The sequence below is a fragment of the Paroedura picta genome, chromosome 5 (genome assembly GCF_049243985.1).
Source record: "Paroedura picta isolate Pp20150507F chromosome 5, Ppicta_v3.0, whole genome shotgun sequence".
Taxonomy (NCBI): domain Eukaryota; kingdom Metazoa; phylum Chordata; class Lepidosauria; order Squamata; family Gekkonidae; genus Paroedura; species Paroedura picta.
The window spans coordinates 58,769,783-58,788,907 of NC_135373.1; the positions used below are offsets into that span (position 1 = coordinate 58,769,783).

The following is a 19,125-nucleotide window of genomic DNA, read 5'->3' on the forward strand; positions in this document are numbered from 1 at the left end:
TCCAGGTTCCACCTGCTTTAAGGAAAGATTCTGTAGCAGAGGTTGATGTTTATTCATGGCCATGTAGATTAAAAATAAGTTCTTTCCACACATCCATAAAATAGTAATGGTTTTGATTATTTTGTAGTGATCGAACTGTCAGGATCTGGAAAGCTCCCAGCAGTCTAGATGGACAGATCTCAGATCCTGGAGATATGAGTGAAGATGTTGCTAGTAATTAAACAGGAGTTCCAACATTACATCTCAAGCTATGATGATAGATGGTGTGTGTTCTTCCTGAAAGCTGCTTTGATGGGGAAAGAAAACTGGAAGATGCAGCTCATCTCTACTGTTGTGTTGTATTCTGCTAAAACTGCTGCCCTTAAGTGCTGTCCCTATGTACTGCATTTTAAAACACTAGTCTGTTGATGAAGTATGCTTGTCTCACATATAATGGCTGGATTTGTGTGTACATGTAAGTCTTGTAAGTTAAACAAATTGGATGTCTGTTAACTTGAATGGCAGTCTTAAAAAACTGTAACTGGAGAATATGAAACACGTACCTCACTCTCTGACCTCTCTTTCAGCCAAACTTCATCTCATGGTTGTGTGGCCTGTTCTTGTGTCTGTTGCCTGCCTATTCTATATGGCCTTCAGTAGACGAGAATTGGGGATTCTGTAAAGTTTATTTTTGTTTTGCTGCTGTTAGAAATATTAAGACTGGAGAAGAGGGGGCAATCTTTGAGACAGATTACTATGTTGTGGTAACAAGAATGCCATAGGACCTCTGATAACTGATAGCATATATTCTTGTTGACCAAAGTTGTGCAGCTATGTATACTCTGTGCTCAGGACTAGAACTAAAATGTTGTTGAATTGCTGTTAATTTAGTGCTTTGCCTACAATAGTATTCCTAATGCCCATACCAAAAAAGAAAAAAAGTACAAAACCCCTATTAATCTATTTTTCTTAGGAACTTAGGAACAAAAGCATCTCATATGTTTTTGCTTAAAACAAACACCATACACAAGATGTCCTTCTTTTTAATCTAATTTGATAATGCTGCTAAATATCTTTTAAAATGTGTTACTTGTGAGCCTTGGCGGTTACTTAAAAGAACTGAAACCACCTGTTTCAACGAAGGCTGTGTAAATACATGGGTTGTAAAAAGAGACTGTCTTAACAATGTGCCTGCTTGGACTTTTAAAATGCTGTTGTAGAGTGTGGATATCGAGCAAGAGGGTTGTATAATTTATCAAGCTTTTGGGAATGTTAATTTGTAAATTCAGCAAGTTTTAAAAGTTTATAATAGATTCAAGAACAGTGTTGAATTATTTTCTTGGGTCTTTCTGTCAGAGAATATGAGCCTGTAAATGTACAGCTTGTGGTAGTTGATGCTTAAATTAAAAAAGTGAATGTGAAAGTTTGATTTCTCTTTCCCTTTCTTGTTCTAATGACATAAGTAAAAATGGTCATAATCACAAAACTGTCAAGACCCTGTATATCAGGTAGCACAAAGATTTTGGGTTTTTGCTACAACTCAGTAATACACTAAAATAATCTACACATCTGTTCTCTGATGTTTCTTACAACATCATTAGCTGAGAACATAAAGATCCTTCCTGATTAAAAGTGGGAACTACATAGCTAATTCAACAGAGAACAGTGATGATGTTAGCCATTCAGTCAAGTCCGACTCTTGGCGATCCTATGACACAACTGCCACCACGATTTCCAGTCTTGCACCACTTCTTTTAGTTTTGTAATGTTCTGATTGGTGTCCATCTTGATCGTATCCAACCACTGTGTTCTTTGTTGGCCTGGTTTTCTTTTGCCAATGACCAATAATTGCTTTCTCCAATGACTTGGATCACATGATATGGCCAACATCTGGTTGAATTTCCTGCCATAGTTCATCAGGCATCTTCTCTGTTGCATCCAGTAGTTGAAACTGATTTTTCACCTCCACTGCATATGTGAGTGGAACTTTATTGACATCAAACTTCCTTAACCCTGATGTTTTGTTGATGTTGCGGAGTATTGTTTTGATTTTAGTCAGTAACAGTTCATGATCTGAACTGCAATCAGCCCCTGGATATGTTTTGACTGCAAGGATTGAACTGGACCATCTTTGACTGCATATGATATAGCCAATTTGATTCTGGTGTAGTCCATTTGGTGATGTCCAGGTGTATAGGCAATGTTTATGTTGTTTGAACCGTTTATGATGTAAAACCTATTTTCATGATAGAATTGTGCCAGACGATTACCTGCATCATTCTTTTCTCCAAGTCCGAAGTTGCCAGTAATGTGTCTCTCTGCTTGTGTGCCAACTTTTGCATTAAAGTCACCCATTATGTAAATGACATCCTTCTTGGGTACTTGTTTTAGATGGTCTTGAGTGGTGATATAGAAGTCTTCAATTTCCCCCTCTGTTGCATCAGTATACTTGGACAGGTGTGATGTTCATTTGCTTTGCACAAATTCAGATTGTCATGATTTGTTCATTGATCATCAAAACGCTTTCCACTGCTTGATAATTTTTTTTGCTTGCAATGAAAGCCACACCATTCCTTTTTGTGGAGTTGTGCCCTGTACAGTAAATGGTGAACTCTTCTGATTGAAAGCAACCATCATCTGTTGAATATAATTCACTAATGTCAAGAAGGTCAATATTCAACTTGACCATTTCTCTTTCAACAGTTTCCAATTGTCCTTGAGTCAGTCCTCTAACATTCCAAGTTGCTATTTGGTGCATCTTCATAAATGCAGACCCTTGATTTCACCATTGGCAACATCAGCACCTGGGGTTCCTGCTGGATTTGTCCCAATCATGTCATAAAGTCCAGGGCTACTTGCTTCAGGTCCTTGCTTTTCCCCAGTCACTTGTTGTGTACCTTCTGGCCTGTAGGGCTCACCATTGGGCACCATATTGAAATCATTTGATAGCTGTACCATATGATTTTCTTCGCAAAAATTTTACAAGGTAGGTTGCCAAATTTTTCCTTAATCTGCCCAATTTACTCGGGCTTGGGACCAGCATGCTAAGGTATGCATGGCTGGGTTCAGAGAAAGATATATCTCCTGAAAATTTCTTTTGGACTTTTACAACACCACAGGAATTGCAGAAGTTGAAAACAAAGCTGTCTTTCTAGGTCAGTCAGATTGAATGGAGGCCATGTCTGAATTGGAAGCAAAGCCTTTACCTCCACCCCAGTTTTTCTTCCTTTTGCTTCCAATCTAAATCTGAGAGAGACCCAGGGTATACACTGCTCTGCTCCTTCTCTCAGGAGACTGAGAGGTGTACCTCTCCAGTCTCCAGTCTCCAGTCTAAATCCAGGGATCTCAGGCTTCAGATCTGAACAGGGAAGGGGTCTATAACATCCCTCATCTCCTCCTTCGCACCATTGCTGTTCTGAATTTAGGAACCAGTGGTTGAAAATCCTCATCTCCTGCTCTCTCCTACCCATTTGAAACAGATGCTACATTTTGTGATGTTTCTTTTAGATTCTGGGCATCTTGTGAGGACTCTATCCCTCACTGGGTTGGGGAGCCTTGCTACTCTTATGGAAGCCACTGCCCAGCTGCATTGTTTGAACAACTTCAAAGGCTATGGATGCCACTGCCAGAGCAGCCTCACCTGTAACCTCCAAAGCCCAACACTCAAATGAAAGAGCAAAGGGACTTCAAAGGCCTTCCCATTTCTCAGCCAGTTATCTGTAATTAGACATTTTAAGTCTGACATGCCCCCAGTCATGGGGAATGAGTGCCTGACCCTGTACTATGGGCATGCACCTAAAAACCCCAGTATTTGGATCTGGATATCAGGGAGCTGAAATGTAATGCTGCTCCCAGTTACCAGAGTTCCAAATATGAGTTTAGTATTCAAATCAAGGTTTTATTCATGATTCTGATATTATTGATGTCCACTATTCCCTATAGGTAACCATTCCATAGGTTTCAATAGGCTGTTTTTTAAGCTAATGGTAGTAAAACTGAAGCAAAGTTGCAAGTGCTGGTCCTTTAAATAGCTCCCAAATTTCAAATGGAAAAAATCCCTCTAAAACAGATAGAATCAACAAGTCCCCCCTCCAAAAAAAAAAACGTGTTGCAGAACCAGGAAATCCCAAAACAACAAATCAATCTGGCAAGCTCCATAGAACCCATGTCAATCCATAGAGGTCCAGCAAAACAAACAAGTGGGGGAGGGGGAGAGTTTGCAAATCTGACAGAACATCAATCCACAGAAGCTCAGCAAAACAAATGGAAGCAATAGAGAATATTTGTAAGCCCAGCCAAACCAATGGCAATCCAGAAGCCTAGGCAAACCAGAAGCAGCCAGACAGACCTGTAAGTCCCTGATACAGACACGCACAAACACACATACTAACATCTGTTCTCCCTAATAAAAAAACATTTTTCTAAATAGGGGGTGAAACATCACTTGTGATGTGTGGGGTAGTGTTTTTTAAATTTATGCAAGTGTTCTATTGCAGCTGCACGGTAGCATTCAGCAAGCACGTTCCATTTCAATGTTCATGGTTCAGATGTTGGGCATGCATTTTAGCATTTGTTCATTGAATGGAAGGGACGATAATGGAAAGCAGAAAAAGGGGGCAAACCTGATGTGAAAATTGTCAAGACCAGTTTTTTGAAACTGAAGCCCTGCTTTCCATATTGCCAAACACTAGGGGATTCTCTGCTATGTCATCAGCCACTGTGAAAAATGGGAAAGAGTCAAATACTCTCATAATATGGAGAAACATGTTGAATGTACAGAATGCATGGTAGAAGCCACTGACACTGGCATTGCATTGCAGTGTCAGTGGCTTCTACCATGCATTGCAACGTATGTGTGCGCACATGCACCTGTGCAAAATCAGCTGCAAGTCCACCATACTTTGCACAGGGCTGCAATTTGATTGGGGGGGGGGGGTGGAGTTCTTCAGCAGAAGTTCAAGAGAACTTTTTTAGTTTTGTACCATTAAATTGAAGGGGGGAAAAGAGGTAGGTATTTTCCTCAGTGCCAGAGAGCAGCTGCATAGTAATACTAATTTCTTGCCCTTCCTTGCACATTGGCATGGTTTTCTCTTTGTGGTTCTCTCATTTGATCCTGTGTACTGGTTGTGATTTTGGTAGTTTTAAAAAGCTTGTCCTGTGTGAATTGCACACTGTCCTCCAAATGTCTCAGTCCCAGGCAATTCTTAAGCAGTTTGCAGAAGCTCTATGTGGCTCAGCCACCATTTTAGCATTAGGCTTATGGAGACTGCCAAAATATTAAAGGGAAATTGTTTGCAAAGCTCTAGGCTTCCCATTGTAGCCTCTCTCTCTCTCTCTCTACCTCTCATTAATTTCATAGTGCACTGATAAGCCTCCCCCCTTTATTTTGTTTGCATGGAGCACTGAAATCTTGCTGCTGCTGTTGCATGGGATGCTGCCATTGGCCTCCTCTCTGATCCCTCTTTCAAATCAACCAGCAGGGAGCTAAATCTCATACAGCTACTTTAAAACTTTCCCTTCATTGTTTTAATCTTTTTAATTTGGCAACCCAAGAATAATGATAGTCTCTTATTGCTAGACTCATGCTCCTTGTAAAAAATAGATATATTTTTAATAATGAGAATGTGGAACTTGTACATCAATGAAGAGGTAGGGGAGGATGACAGAAGGTGCAGGTTGGGCAGGGTGACCTGTGAGCAAGGTTTCCTTTTGAATTACCTTCCATTTGGAAGCAAAACTGGGGTGAAATAAGGCTTAAAAGCACTCCCAGAAAACCTGGGGAAATACTGACCAGAAAGCAAACTGAGTACTGAAGGGAGGAAAATCAATGCAGAATGACAAAACCTGACACAGATGCAGTGAGAGGGAGAGAAAATACATGTGCATGATAGGCTGCCCTTAGGCCCTCAGGTGGAAGTGACTGGCTGCTATAATTACTCTCATTTCCTTGTTGGGGACAATATTCTTGGCACAGCAGGGTAAAAGGTAAAGAAGAACTTAAATGCAATTCTGAATCTTTATGCTAGCTATTGGTTGATTAATCCTGTAATTGCCCCTGTGGTTGGGCATGCAAAAGAACCCAAGTTCAAATCCTGATGTTTTTTTTTTAATTTATTTAAAAGATCAAGTAGAAACAAAGGAACGTGAAAGATTTCTCCCTGAGACTGTGCAGAGCTGTTGCCAGTCACAGCAGACAATTCTGTCCTTGACAGATGAATTTTGTAACTCTGTAGAGTGTAGACAACTGGGTCATGATTATCATACAAAGAAAATAAGTAATGGAGATACAATGGCCTACAATTTTGACTCTAGTTATGTATGTACCATTTCTAAAGGCTCAGATTTTAATGATGTTAGACAATGAATGCACAAAGATGACATTTCTTTTTTATTTATTTCTTAAATCTATATTCCGCCTGTCTCAAGTGACTTCTAGAAATGCTTATACTTCAGCTGGCTTCTTGAAATCTGCCCTCAACAGTCATTATGAGTGTGGAATTGAGTAACACAAACATCAAGAAATGATGGAACAGTAAGTCTAACTTTGGAGACATCCTGATCATAGAATTATAGAGTTGGAACCCACCACTACCTGCCCACCCATGGTGACCCTAATTTCATGCCCAAGTGATCCCCGCCCCCACCAAAAATCTCCAGAATCCAACTTGGCCTGGAGGATATCCACCTACCATCCCACAGTGGTGATCAGCAGTTCCCTGGGTATGCAAGGAAGGGCCACAAGAGACAAACACTGGCATATCTCTTCCTGCCCACCCACTCACAATCTGCCTACGTTAATCACTTCATATGATATTTTCTTTCAATATATGGTAATATCTTCTATGTAGAAAAGCATGTTTGCTTTAGATATATGAAATGCAGCCAGACACATGAATTAACTTGATTTAGGAGGCTCGCCCTGTGGTCAAAAAACATGGTTGTTTAAAATGTGAGGTTGCTGGTAATCACACTGATGCAAAGCATAAACTCCAAACAAAACAAAACAATTAACAAAACAACCCACTATACTATCCAAAATGACATGATGTCTTATATCATTTTTATTGGTCCTGTTAAAGATACTATATGGCTTTAATTTCCAATTGCATGTCTATATTAGCCTTATAGACCTTGTTATATAATCAGCTTTGTAAGGATATCAGAGTTAATGGCCGGCACATCTGCTATTTTCCTCTCTAAACATGCCCAACTTGCAGATTAAGGTTCCTTTGCATTGATGAGAGTGATAAATTGTGTCTGCTTGCAGATAAGCCTATAAAATTTGATAAGCAATTATTGCCTATAGAAGTCTCTTGCTACATGGTACTTGGATCAAAGTACTTCATTTTTTTTGGTATTGCATTTGCAGGTAAGATGTTCAATTATTTTTCTTGTTCAGACTGAACTGAATAGTTTGATTTGGATACAGACTTAAGCTCAGAGGCACCTGCACAGCATAGTACTGCACACAGACATTAGCCTGGCAAGCTCTGATCAGATCTTGGGTATGGTTTTTCATTCATATATAAATGTAATAAATAAATAAATTTAAAAGCTACTGTTTGAAGGGACTTACCTCCTAGGTTATTTTCCCAATGTGACTTCTCCCACTACAGATTGTTTCTTGGCTCCATCTGGGGAAATAAAGGTAGGCACTGAGGCTCATCTTTGGAGGAGGATTTGAGTAAAAGGGCCTGGAGAGGGAGAGAAACACCACTTATCCCTGTGCTCTTGCTTGTCTCAGAGTTTACCATTCTCAGTGATAGTTATAAAATAAAAAGAAATGCTTGTGTTCTACATCATGTCTGGGCTTTGACTCTTAGGCTCACCTGGGGTAGCTTAGAGCAGGGGTAGTCAACCTGTGGTCCTCCAGATGTTCATGGACTACAATTCCCGTGACTTGTTTCCTGCTCCTCTAGAGCCTGCTTGAAGTGGTGCAGTAGGTTGGGAGGATTTGGTTCACTGCAAGGACTGTACAATTTTGAAAATTCTATTCTTTAATATTACTTAATATTATTTATTAATTCTTTAATATTACTTAAAATGCTTTTTAACCAGCAGCCACCTTACAGAAAATACAGGTTGAATGGTCAGTTTTCAAGTGAAAGTGATGGGCCAATCTGTAAGAGGACTTTGGACACCTATTGACTACACTGTGATGTGATTCGGAACCCTTCTGCTTTTGGAATCATTTCCTTTAGCTTTACATGCTGCCCAAGCTACAGCAGAGACAGGTCAGGCAGAAGGATTTGGAATGGCAATCAGAATCATAGAATCATAGAGTTGGAAGGGGCCATACAGGCCATCTAGTCCAACCCCCTGCTCAATGCAGGATCAGCCCTAAGCATCCTAAAGCATCCAAGAAAAGTGTGTATCCAACCTTTGCTTGAAGACTGCCAGTGAGGGGGAGCTCACCACCTCCTTAGGCAGCCTATTCCACTGCTGAACTACTCTGACTGTGAAATTTTTTTCCTGATATCAAGCCTATATCATTGTACTTGTAGTTTAAACCCATTACTGCATGTCCTTTCCTCTGCAGCTAATGGGAACAGCATCCTGCCCTCCTCCAAATGACAACCTTTCAAATACTTAAAGAGGGCTATCATGTCCCCTCTCAACCTCCTTTTCTCCAGGCTGAACATTCCCAAGTCCCTCAACCTATCTTCATAGGGCTTAGTCCCTTGGCCCCAGATCATCCTCGTTGCTCTCCTCTGTACCCTTTCAATTTTATCAACGTCCTTCTTGAAGTGAGGCCTCCAGAACTGCACACAGTACTCCAGGTGTGGTCTGACCAGTGCCGTATACAATGGGACTAAGACATCTTGTGATTTTGTGATTTTGATGTTTCATGAGAGACACAGGCAAAGGTGATGAAACGAAGTAGGATTGCTCTGGCTTCTTCATAGGTTTGCTCAGAATTGCTATGACTTCTTTTTTGGTATATACTAGGAGTTTGCATAACTGCTTAAGTAGGAATTCTGGAAGTTGTCATCAGATGGTCTTGGGTAACTCCTGGACGTCACTGCAAGATTCCCTCCTGCCCTCATCTTAATATATGCAGTTGCAAAACAAAGTAATACAGAAATTTGGAGTTGGGTTCCATTGGCATTAGAGTAATCAAACCAATGGCTGGTGACCAGCTCAAGACACCATGGAGAAATCATTTTCAGCCCAAACTTGGAATTGACATCATACCACTATAGTAGTTGCAGGAAACTCTTTGGTCACCATCAAGTTTCCTTTGGATCCTAAAGGGGTGTGATGTTACTTCCAGGTGTGTCCCGGAAATGATATCACACCATCACAGCAACTGTAATTTTAAAATTATTTTTACTTTTGCTTGTCCACCAAGTAGTGGTGGGAGTTGGTGACCTGCAATGTGAGAACTCCAGCTATAGCAAATGACCTAGCAAGCCTAGCCGGTTCACTGATGTCTTTTGGGGGTACAGGTTTCTGTGTATGTTCAGTGCCCAGCTAAGGTTGGCAGGGTCTCCAAGAAGAGTGGACTAGAAGAACAAAATTTGATTGGTCCTGGTCACCTTGAAGGCCCGTACAGCTATGGCAGTCCCCAGCACCATTGAAGCTTGAAGATTGCATTTAGGCTGAGCCAAAAGAGGTTGGATTTTTGTGACTTGTGTAAAGATGACTTTAAACATTTTCAGGTGCTACAACTAGGTACTGTGGGTACCTACTAACAGAATCATGTGTTACCTGTGCACTTTTTCGTGTGAAGAAGGCAATGCTTGGATTTTCACATCTAACTTTAGTACACATTCGATGAAACCCTTCATCTAGTATGTCATGTGCCAAAGCTGTATGCACAGAGGAAATCCATGCATTACCTTCTTCATGGATAATGTAGATATCTGAGCCACTAAAGTTAGTGCATACCTCTATGGGATCCCAGAATACATTGCTGTAACTTGCAAAAAGGTCTAATTCTATTATGTGTAGAGGTACAGATGGTCCTCACTTGAAGTTTAGCTACCTCTGATCAATAAAAATTTCTATGCTGGGCTCTAGCAGTGTCTATCATTGTGCCCATCTCTTCAGAGGAGAGGAATCTGCTGCTGGCAGGACTTTTTCTGAGGTGATCAATGTAAGCAAAACTGATTCTATGCCTAAGCTGGTCTGGTTAAATGATTTAAATCTGTTGCTGGAAGGATAGTGTGCGTTGGTCTGAAAGTGCACGTTCTTTTCTGGAATGGTGGATGATGCCAAAATGTAATTTTCCGGCTACATAGGAATGCATCATTTAAATTCATGATTGAATTCTGCTAGGAGATCACGATGCCAGACACGTGTGCATACACAATTGTGATGTAGTTCCTCAGAGCCTTGTACACAGGGAGAATCAGCACATACCACTGCACTCTTGCATCTGTTTTGTGCTCTACACTTTAACACCACATTATTTGTGTAATAGAGAAAGAGGATGTTAAACATATGTTCTGGTCTACTGAAGCAGTCCTAATATATACTCCAGGCACCTTTCAAATGAGCAGAGATTAACTTGAATGAAAAAGTAATGATCTATGTGCAACATTAATGCACAATGAAACTTTAAATATGGCACTCTTTTGAGGGTGAAATGGGGACAGACCAGCATATGTTACCCTGAGCTCATTGGATGAAGGATGGGATAAAAAGGTGCTGAATGAAATAAAAACAAATTAATTCATCTTCCATCTTCTTGGACAGCTCCACACTGGGACTGCACCTGCGCAGGCCACCCACGGACATTTTGTTTCTAGTTTAGGAATCCCAAAGTGGAGGCACTCTGACCTCTTCGGAGAGAGCATATGGGTGGGATTCCTGCCCAGTGCGTCACATGTTCTGACCGAAGGCACCCCCTTCCCTCAGCTGTGACTTGACAACACTTTACACAGGGACATCCCCTCCTCCAACACAGACAAAGTGTTATGTTTGGATGACAACAGGCCTATCAAGCACATATCTGCTGAGCCACTGCCTGTTTCATGATCTTTCCTCTGCGCCTTTCTGAGGAAATGGAACCCAGAGATTGCAGTGCTGCCAGAAAAAAAACACTTAATTTGCTGCTAAAAGGTGTTTACTTAGGAGATATGCTGTGTGTTTTCTGGTGGTGCTGGTCTTTTCGGGGGGGGGGGGCTTGGTCTACATGATGTTATGCCACTCATTAGCCACCTTCAGTTTTTCACAGGAGAAAGGTAAGCAAAGAACATCTTAATTAAATTCTAGTGGAGGTCAGTAAAAATTTAATTCAGGCTACTTAGCCCTCCAAGGTTTATGAATGGGGCAATTTTTTATTGAAAGTTTATTAGCTACTTTGCAAATGACTAGCTATTGTAAATCTAACAGGTTTGCCTTAATGAAAGAGTGTGGCTTTTAAGGTGAATTAAATCACTGATACACACCTCAAGTAAATACCACTCATTAAATTTAATTCTAATAAGGGCCCAGCAAATAATATTTCCACAGCATAGTCAAAATATACATGTTTTGTGAACCACAATTCCATTTGTTTGGTAACAACAGGTACTTATTAAGACCTGAGGGAGGAACTAATCTTGTAAAGGTCTCCTCAAGTTAATTACTTCTGAGGGGCATTTTAACCCACATCTTGAACAGTATCACAGGGGAAGCTAAACATCATAAACTTAACTTCTGGACTATGCCAAATAACTGCATATGCCTTTCCTTTGCTGAACAGCAGACATACAACAAAATGTTAGCTGCTTCCCAATTCAAATGATAATCCAGTTTTAACCATGTTAGTAGCAAGCCATAGCTATTCTTGCCCTTTATTGTACTGATGAGCTCAGTGGGAATATTCTTGCTGAACTGCATCCATAGTCTGCATGTAGGGTTGATATACAAGGTAAAAAAGGAGCATTTGTAAAAATAGTAAGGGGATTGTGACTCCTGTTGCTGGCAAAACTGAGCCCTTAGAACAGCATGTCCCTCTGGCTTTCACTTAGGAAGGAATTTTAACCCTCCTCTCACTGTTATTTCAGCACTTGGAACCTAGCTGGTATAGTGTGGTCTCTCACAGACAGCTAAGGACTCAGCCAGACCCAAGCTGTACGTTTTGGTTTAATTTTCACAGACAGAATCAAAATACAATTATTTGGAGTGAGAAAAATTGTAATTATATGGGACTCAGTCTTAGAATAATAATGAATAAACCATTCCCAGATAGCTTCCTGATGTGCATTTTTGAGAACCAGCTTGTTGTAGTGATTAAAAGTAGTGGCCTCTAATCTGGAGAACCAGGTTTGATTCATCACTCTTCTACATGCAGCCAGCTGGGTGATCTTGAGCTAGGTTGGTTGCAAGCCACTTTGAGCCTCCTTCAGGAACTAAAAAGCAGGGTACAAAACCCCAGCTCTTCTACCTCTTTTCCAGTTGGAGCTGTAATTATGGCTGAGTTATAAGATCCTGTGGACAGAATAACAAGTTCAAAACTTAATGCATTTAAAGATGCACTGTCCTGTTCTTCTCATATACATTGCAAATCATGGCTGAAGTTTTGTATCCCAGGTGTCAGACAACATCTTCTCTATGGATATGTTTAGATACACAGATGTTTTGCTAGGTCATGATATTGAGAGTGGACTGTGGGTTTGAAAAGTAGAATGGCTTTCACGGTCCTTTGACAGTGGGTTATTACTTAGAACAATAGGCTCTGAGAGTAAATGAGTGAAAGTATTTTCTAGGGTTCTTTTGTCAAGGAATGGAACATGCTTTGGGAATGACATTTCTCAGATTGCATTGTATGTAGAGCTCCAGACAAAAGACAGATTCAGGTTTAAGGTAGGTAAAAGCCAGAAACAATGTCAGTGACATAACTGATACTTCACAGCCTGCTAAGAACCTTTTTTAGTGGTTTTACCTGTTTGTATTTGGAAACAGATAGATGATCGCAATAATCAAAAATTTGAAGTACCTCCCAACATCGAATCCACTCCTCATGCTGCTGCTGACACTAGCTACAGCATTGAATTTGTGAAAGATTTGACACTCCATTTTAAAATTATGAGAAAATCCACGGGAGCAGTGCTACGAGTACAAGATATATTAAGCTGGGCCAGGGGGGTGTTGTATAAAGAAGTGACAGAGCTGTGATGAGCAGTATATATCATGCAACCTTGCTTGGATCAGCAGGAAATTAAAAATGATTCTTTTTGTACGGAACACAAGCTTTATTTGTCACCAAAATAAAGTAGTCTATGCCTTGCTGAATGTTGAGTTCTGTAGATTGAAAATGCCATGTATATGTGCAAATGAGGAAGGATGGAATGTAGTCAGGAGGGTGGAGGGTGGAGTACTATAGATTGACCCAGCACACTTCTGCCTGTTCTCCCTCTCCGTGCATTCAGTCAATGGGCTGTAGGGCTACCCATGTGTGTGTAATGATCATAGGTTCTTTGAGTCTGGGTATAGTTTGCTATTTGTTTCCAGGTGAAATATAATCCATGTAGGAAAATGGTAATGTCTGAAGAGGCCCCAAGATAGTGAATGTAGTCCTTCAGGCTTTCTTTTCCTATGCCTGAAATTTTTGAAGGGCCCAATAATAAGAAATATCTGTCATTCCTTATTTTGAAAAAGACTCTTTATCACATGCTATGTTCTCAGTTTGCTGTGAGCTATCAATCCATGAATCTTCAACATTGTTGAATCAATTTGCACTTTTTGAAGGTTGTGATTGGTGCCACATCAGAGTGGCTAACATGGCAGACTTGTCCAACCACAAAAATGTCGGAAGCTTCAAATAAATGTTAAGCACTTCAAATCAAGCATCCTCCTTTGCTGAGGCCACCTGCTTCCTAATGGGTGCTCTCTGAAGTCACAAATGTGATACTTCCTTGACTTGTGTGAAGCATCACCTAGACCAGGATTAGCTGGCTCTTTGCTTTGAGCATGAGATGCTTTGGGGAAGAAACTTGTGGGTACCACAAAATTCATCAGCAGGCACAATAGCACCTATGCAAAACAAAATGGAAACCACAGTGATAACCAATAGCTGCTATAGGTAACTAAAGGTGATTGTGCATGACCAGTTCCGGAGAGAAAGTACTGGAACAGTAACGTAATCATCATAATCTTTATTTTTATATATCCCACCCTTCACAATTGGCTCAGGGTGGGCCATGACATATTAAAACATACAGTTAATAGTTACATGATTTGTGTGTGTATAAATAAATTATTTAAAAGCTGCCTGTTAAAATGTCAGTGGAGGTGATTAGTGGGATGGCAATCAGTACTTTATAAGTGGATGGTTCTTAAGAAGGGAAGCCAGCATTCCTTCATGTTAAATTCCTGACCTCAGCTATGGGCCTGGCAGAACAGATCTGTCTTGCAAGCCCTCTGGAACTGTTGAAGGTCCCGGAGGGCCCCGATCTTTCCAGGGAGAGAGCCCCACCATGCAGAGGCCAGTCTTACCTCTTTCAGGCTGGGGAACCTGAACAGATTCTGGTCTTTTGACCGGAGTGCTTTGGGGAGGGAATATTGCCTTACACAGTTGTCCTCTGTCAGCGACGTCTTGTAAGTGGTCTGTTCTGCGCCAAGTTCCTTGTCAACCCCCCCCCCATGACTTTACGGAAGGTAGGCATCTATGTAGGCATATGAGGGGGCATGCCTTGAATTGACTTCCTTCAGGTCAGTGGTTTTTACAGGGTGCCATAGCACGTGCATAGTCCTGGAACAGGAAAGTCTGCTGAACTTCCCTAAACGTAAAACTTCCATTCAACAACTACATGTAATTTTTAGAATCTTTTTTTATTTATTCAGCAGTTGTAAAATAAGGCATTTGTATAGAGTGTCACTCTGTGACAACATGTTATATGCTTTATGTTCCACATAGATGACATAGCTGCTTCTCTTGATATTAAGCATACTTTTAATTAATGAGCATTACTTGTATATGCTGAGGAAGATGATTTTGTGCAAGTAGTCATTACAGAACAGTTTAGTTGATAATGTATTGCAAGAGAAAACTTTAGTTATTGTCTAAGAAGTCCAACAAAGAGCAATTACAATTTAGAAATCTAAAACAATGTGCAGCTTATTAAAATTAAAGTCCATTGTCTACATAGGCAAACTCCAAGTCTTTCAGAAACTCTGATTTCAGGAGAAGAAAAATCCTGACATCAGACACAATTGACATCATAATAGAGTTAAATGAAAATGAGTGTATTGATTTGCGAAAGGATTTAGTTTTGTTTCTATGCAACGAGAATGCTATAGGGTACATCTTACATTCAAAAATAATTGTAGTGGCTATACTGAAAGAAATCTGAGCTTGTGGTTCTTAAGCCATTAATTTTTTATTTAGTTATGCATCGAGAGCACAATCTGGGAAAAGTTAGTGGTGCTAGTGCTGGTCGCCAAGAAATTTCTGTTCAAGGCATTGTGTCATCCAAAGTACCTTCCTCTCATTCTTCCCCTCCTGGGTCAGGTGGATTCCAGGGGCAGTGGTTCTGCAGCCTGCTTTGGAGTCTACTGGGCAGCAGCATGAATGTTCAGGGGCTCCACATTTTCCCATGTTGCGCTTGCTTGATGCCACTGCTTGGGGCTCAAACAGGACCCACTGCAGACTGGGCGTAATACTTTTTGCTTCTTAAAACTATCAGATTTTCCAAGCTGCTGAACAAATCTGAATTACTGAACAAGTTGCTTAAGCAGTTATTTTTTAATTAACTGTTTTGGCTATAAACTGCTTTGAGAGAAAAGGAGTAAATGCTGTGTGGGCAAATAAATATCCCTTCTACTCACATTAGTAGGGGTGAGGCTCACTAGTAAGCAAGTATTTCAAAGAAGTTCTTATTCCAGCTAGATTGAGTTATGCCTTTAGAAAATTATGGCTTTTTAAAACATATGCAAGAGAACATACCATAAGTAGTAAGAGCACACATTCCCCTCCCCACACACATATAAGATTAAACCTGTAAAATTGTATTTGTGTTTTGTGGCAGCTAAATGGCGTGTGCGCATGCACACACATACACATATATATAAATGTGAACTGAATGGCATTGCTACCTTTATTTTTTGTCTGCTTTATAAGATGAGGTTTCGGTGCAGCATAGAAGAAACTAGGGGGCTCCCTTGGATAAGACATTTCAAGCTTTGCAAAGCAAGAGCCTCAGCCACACTTTGCCTGTGAAGAAAACAGACTCATGCCCTCTGTAGCTCCGGCATATGTATGTTCTATCTATCTATTTTGAAATAAGGAATTAAGGTTAATATAATACACAGATAACAGCTTTTACCAAAAGAAAACATGAATGACATGTTTCTCAAATGAAAATACCAGAAAGTTTTCATGTAACATGAGTATAAGAAAAAAGAGAAATGGATAAGACACGGAAATGGGCCACTGAAACATTTAATTCATTATTTTTATTTATTAATTTTTTGTACCTCACTTTACCTTTGTGTCTTATAATTTCTAGATTTAAAAACATACAAAATACAATAAAACTCATTAACCTTCCCCAAGAAAATGGGAGGGGGGAGCCTGAGGAGGGGGGAATTTGGCGAGGGGGCAAAACCCTAGTTGGGGTATAATGTCATAAATTCTACTTTCCAAAGTGTCTGTTTTCTGCAGATGAACTGTACTTTGTCACCTAGATGTCACTTGCATTCCCAGGAGCTCTCCAGCCACCACCTGGAGGCTGGCAACCCTATGCACTGAATCCTCTTGCGTAAAGCCCTAGAACCAGAGAGGTGGTGGCAGTCAGTGAAGGCCCTTGCCCACTCCTGGCTGAAGGGGAAGGAGGAAAGGGGTGTGGGGGAGGGAGAGATCCCCGAAAGGAATGTGCTGCAGTAGCCCTGATTCCCTGCACCACTCCCTATCCCCTCCTGCCCTGACAAGTTTCATGCTTGAGTTTAAAAAAAAATGGCACTAAAATATCATTATATCAAAATATGGCTGTAATGATAGAGCGAGCAGGTTCTCTGCATTCCTAGCTTTCATTTTCCTTAAAAGCAAGCCTAGCTTCTTTCCTTGTAGAGATATGCCTTTTCCCTTAAACATCAGAGAGTGGAGGGGCAAGAAACTTGACTTTTTAAAAAATGAAAGTTGGGAATTCAGAGAACCTGCTTGACCTATCAATACAGTAGTATTTTGATATATTGGTATTTCTGTGCCAATTTCAAAAAAATGCATTCAGGAGATTGATATAAGCATGTACAAAAAATAAGGGGCACTGTGATGCCACCAATGATTTATTTAATTAATTTGTTTGTTTGTTATTTTGTTTATTTATTTATTGGATTTCTATACCACCCTCCCATGAGGCTCGGGGCAGTTTATACAAAACACTGAGGAAATACATTGTAATCATAATCTTAATATCAACCATCATAACAGTGGGTTCCAAAATTGAACAAGGTGCTATAACATTATAACAACAACTTCTAACATGAATCCATAGGGAGATCAGGTTGGATTCAGGTCATGAAGGGGGGACCAGCGGATGTTGATGGGTCAGTCAGCCTCAACCAAATGCCTGGTAGAAGAGCTCCCTTTTACAGGCCCTGCGGAATTGTGCAAGTTCAGGCAGGGACCCGATATTTTCAGGAAGCTTGTCCCACCAGCTGGGGGCCAGGGTAGAGAAAGCTCTAGTCCTGGTTGAAGTCTGGTGTGCTTCATTGGAGCCAGGTAGTGGTGGCGGAGCATAGGGCTCTTTGGGGGGGGTGTATAGGCAGAGAGGCGGTCTCTCAGGTACACTGGGCCCGGACCACGTATGGCCTTGAAAGCCTCATCCGGAGTTCGACTGGGAGCCAGTGGAGTTGCTGGAGTGCAGGCCAGATGTGGGACCTTCACAGTGTTTTTGTGAGGATCCTGGCCACAGCTGCAGTTACCATCCTCTAGCCCAGGGGTAGTCAACCTGTGGTCCTCCAGATGTTCAAGGACTACAATTCCCATGAGCCCCTGCCAGCAAACGCTGGCAGGGGCTCATGGGAATTGTAGTCCATGAACATCTGGAGGACCACAGGTTGACTACCCCTGCTCTAGCCTACCCTTTCTCAACTTTTTTATCATTGAGAACCCCCTGAAACATTCTTCAGACTTTGAGATCTGGGTTCAAATCTCCACTTTGCCCTAAAGTGTCCCTCAGTCTAAGCTTTGGAATTCCCTCCCTCCCCAGGGATGTTTGTCTGTCTCCCCCTATTGATATCTTTTTGTTTCACGTGGTATACAACCAATAACAGCGCTCCATGATTATGAATTTTCAATTGAATTTTATAATTTTAACTCATTGTTTAAACAATTCAATTTTTAACGTTTACCACCTTGACTGGGTTGAATGGCAGCATAAAGATGTTTAAACTAAATAGAAGAATTAATGATTAAATAAATAAATACTGTAGTGGTTAGGGTGTTGGGTTAGGATCTGAGATCTGGGTTCAAACCTTCACTCTGCCCTAAAGTGTCTCACAGCCAATTATACTTTTTCAGTCTGTTACTTTCACCGAGTTGTCATGGAGGTAAAACGGGAGTGAAAGAATCATATATGTTGGCTTGAGCTCCTCAGAGGAAAGGTTAGAGAGAAATGCATGAATGAATAAAATGAATAAAGCCCTTCAAGGAGATGTTAGGTACACTGTTGATTCCTCTGATCAGCCACTTTAGGTGTGTTACATTGTGAAGCATCTGCTTCACATGCAGAAGATCCCAGGCTCCATTTCCAGCGCCACCAGTTAAACAAATCATGTAGGAGGTGATGTGAAAGACTTCAGACTGAGAGCCTGAAGAGTAGACCTGGGTCGAGTCTGCACAGGGCTTTTATCCACTCCCAACCTGAATAAATCCCTCTTGTCTGCACTGAATTCGATTTTCATTTTGATTTTGGGCACTTTAAATTTCCCCTCTGCAACGTGCATGATTGATCTGCAGTGACCCTGCCTTTCCCCCGTGATATCCAGGAGTTGATATAAGTCTCAGTATTTGAAAAACCACCATCAGTAAGTGTGTAGATTTTTCCTTTTTGCGAATTAACTTCCTACTCCAAAGCAGTCTTCCCTGATTGGCCAGGATGTCAGTTCAAAGACTTCCTGGTTCCCAGTTGCAAGGCTTCCCTCCCTATTTTAAAATGACTGCGCTCCAGAAGCCCACATTTCTCTCAGCAAAGATTTGCCTTGTTTTCTGAGAGG

The 19,125-nt window shown here is 40.9% G+C and overlaps 1 protein-coding gene across 14 annotated transcripts in view; it reads left to right on the top strand.

Moving 5' to 3' along the window:
* The window catches only part of KIF21A (kinesin family member 21A), a 118,465-nt gene extending 117,063 nt beyond the window's left edge, over nucleotides 1-1,402 (top strand). For all 14 annotated transcript variants that reach the window (XM_077338203.1, XM_077338209.1, XM_077338215.1 and 11 more), the window contains one exon: nucleotides 128-1,402. In XM_077338203.1, the coding sequence (XP_077194318.1) occupies nucleotides 128-221 (94 nt within the window). In that variant the 3' untranslated portion in view covers nucleotides 222-1,402. The remainder of the gene's footprint in view (nucleotides 1-127) is intronic.
* The last annotated feature ends 17,723 nt before the right edge of the window (nucleotides 1,403-19,125 follow it).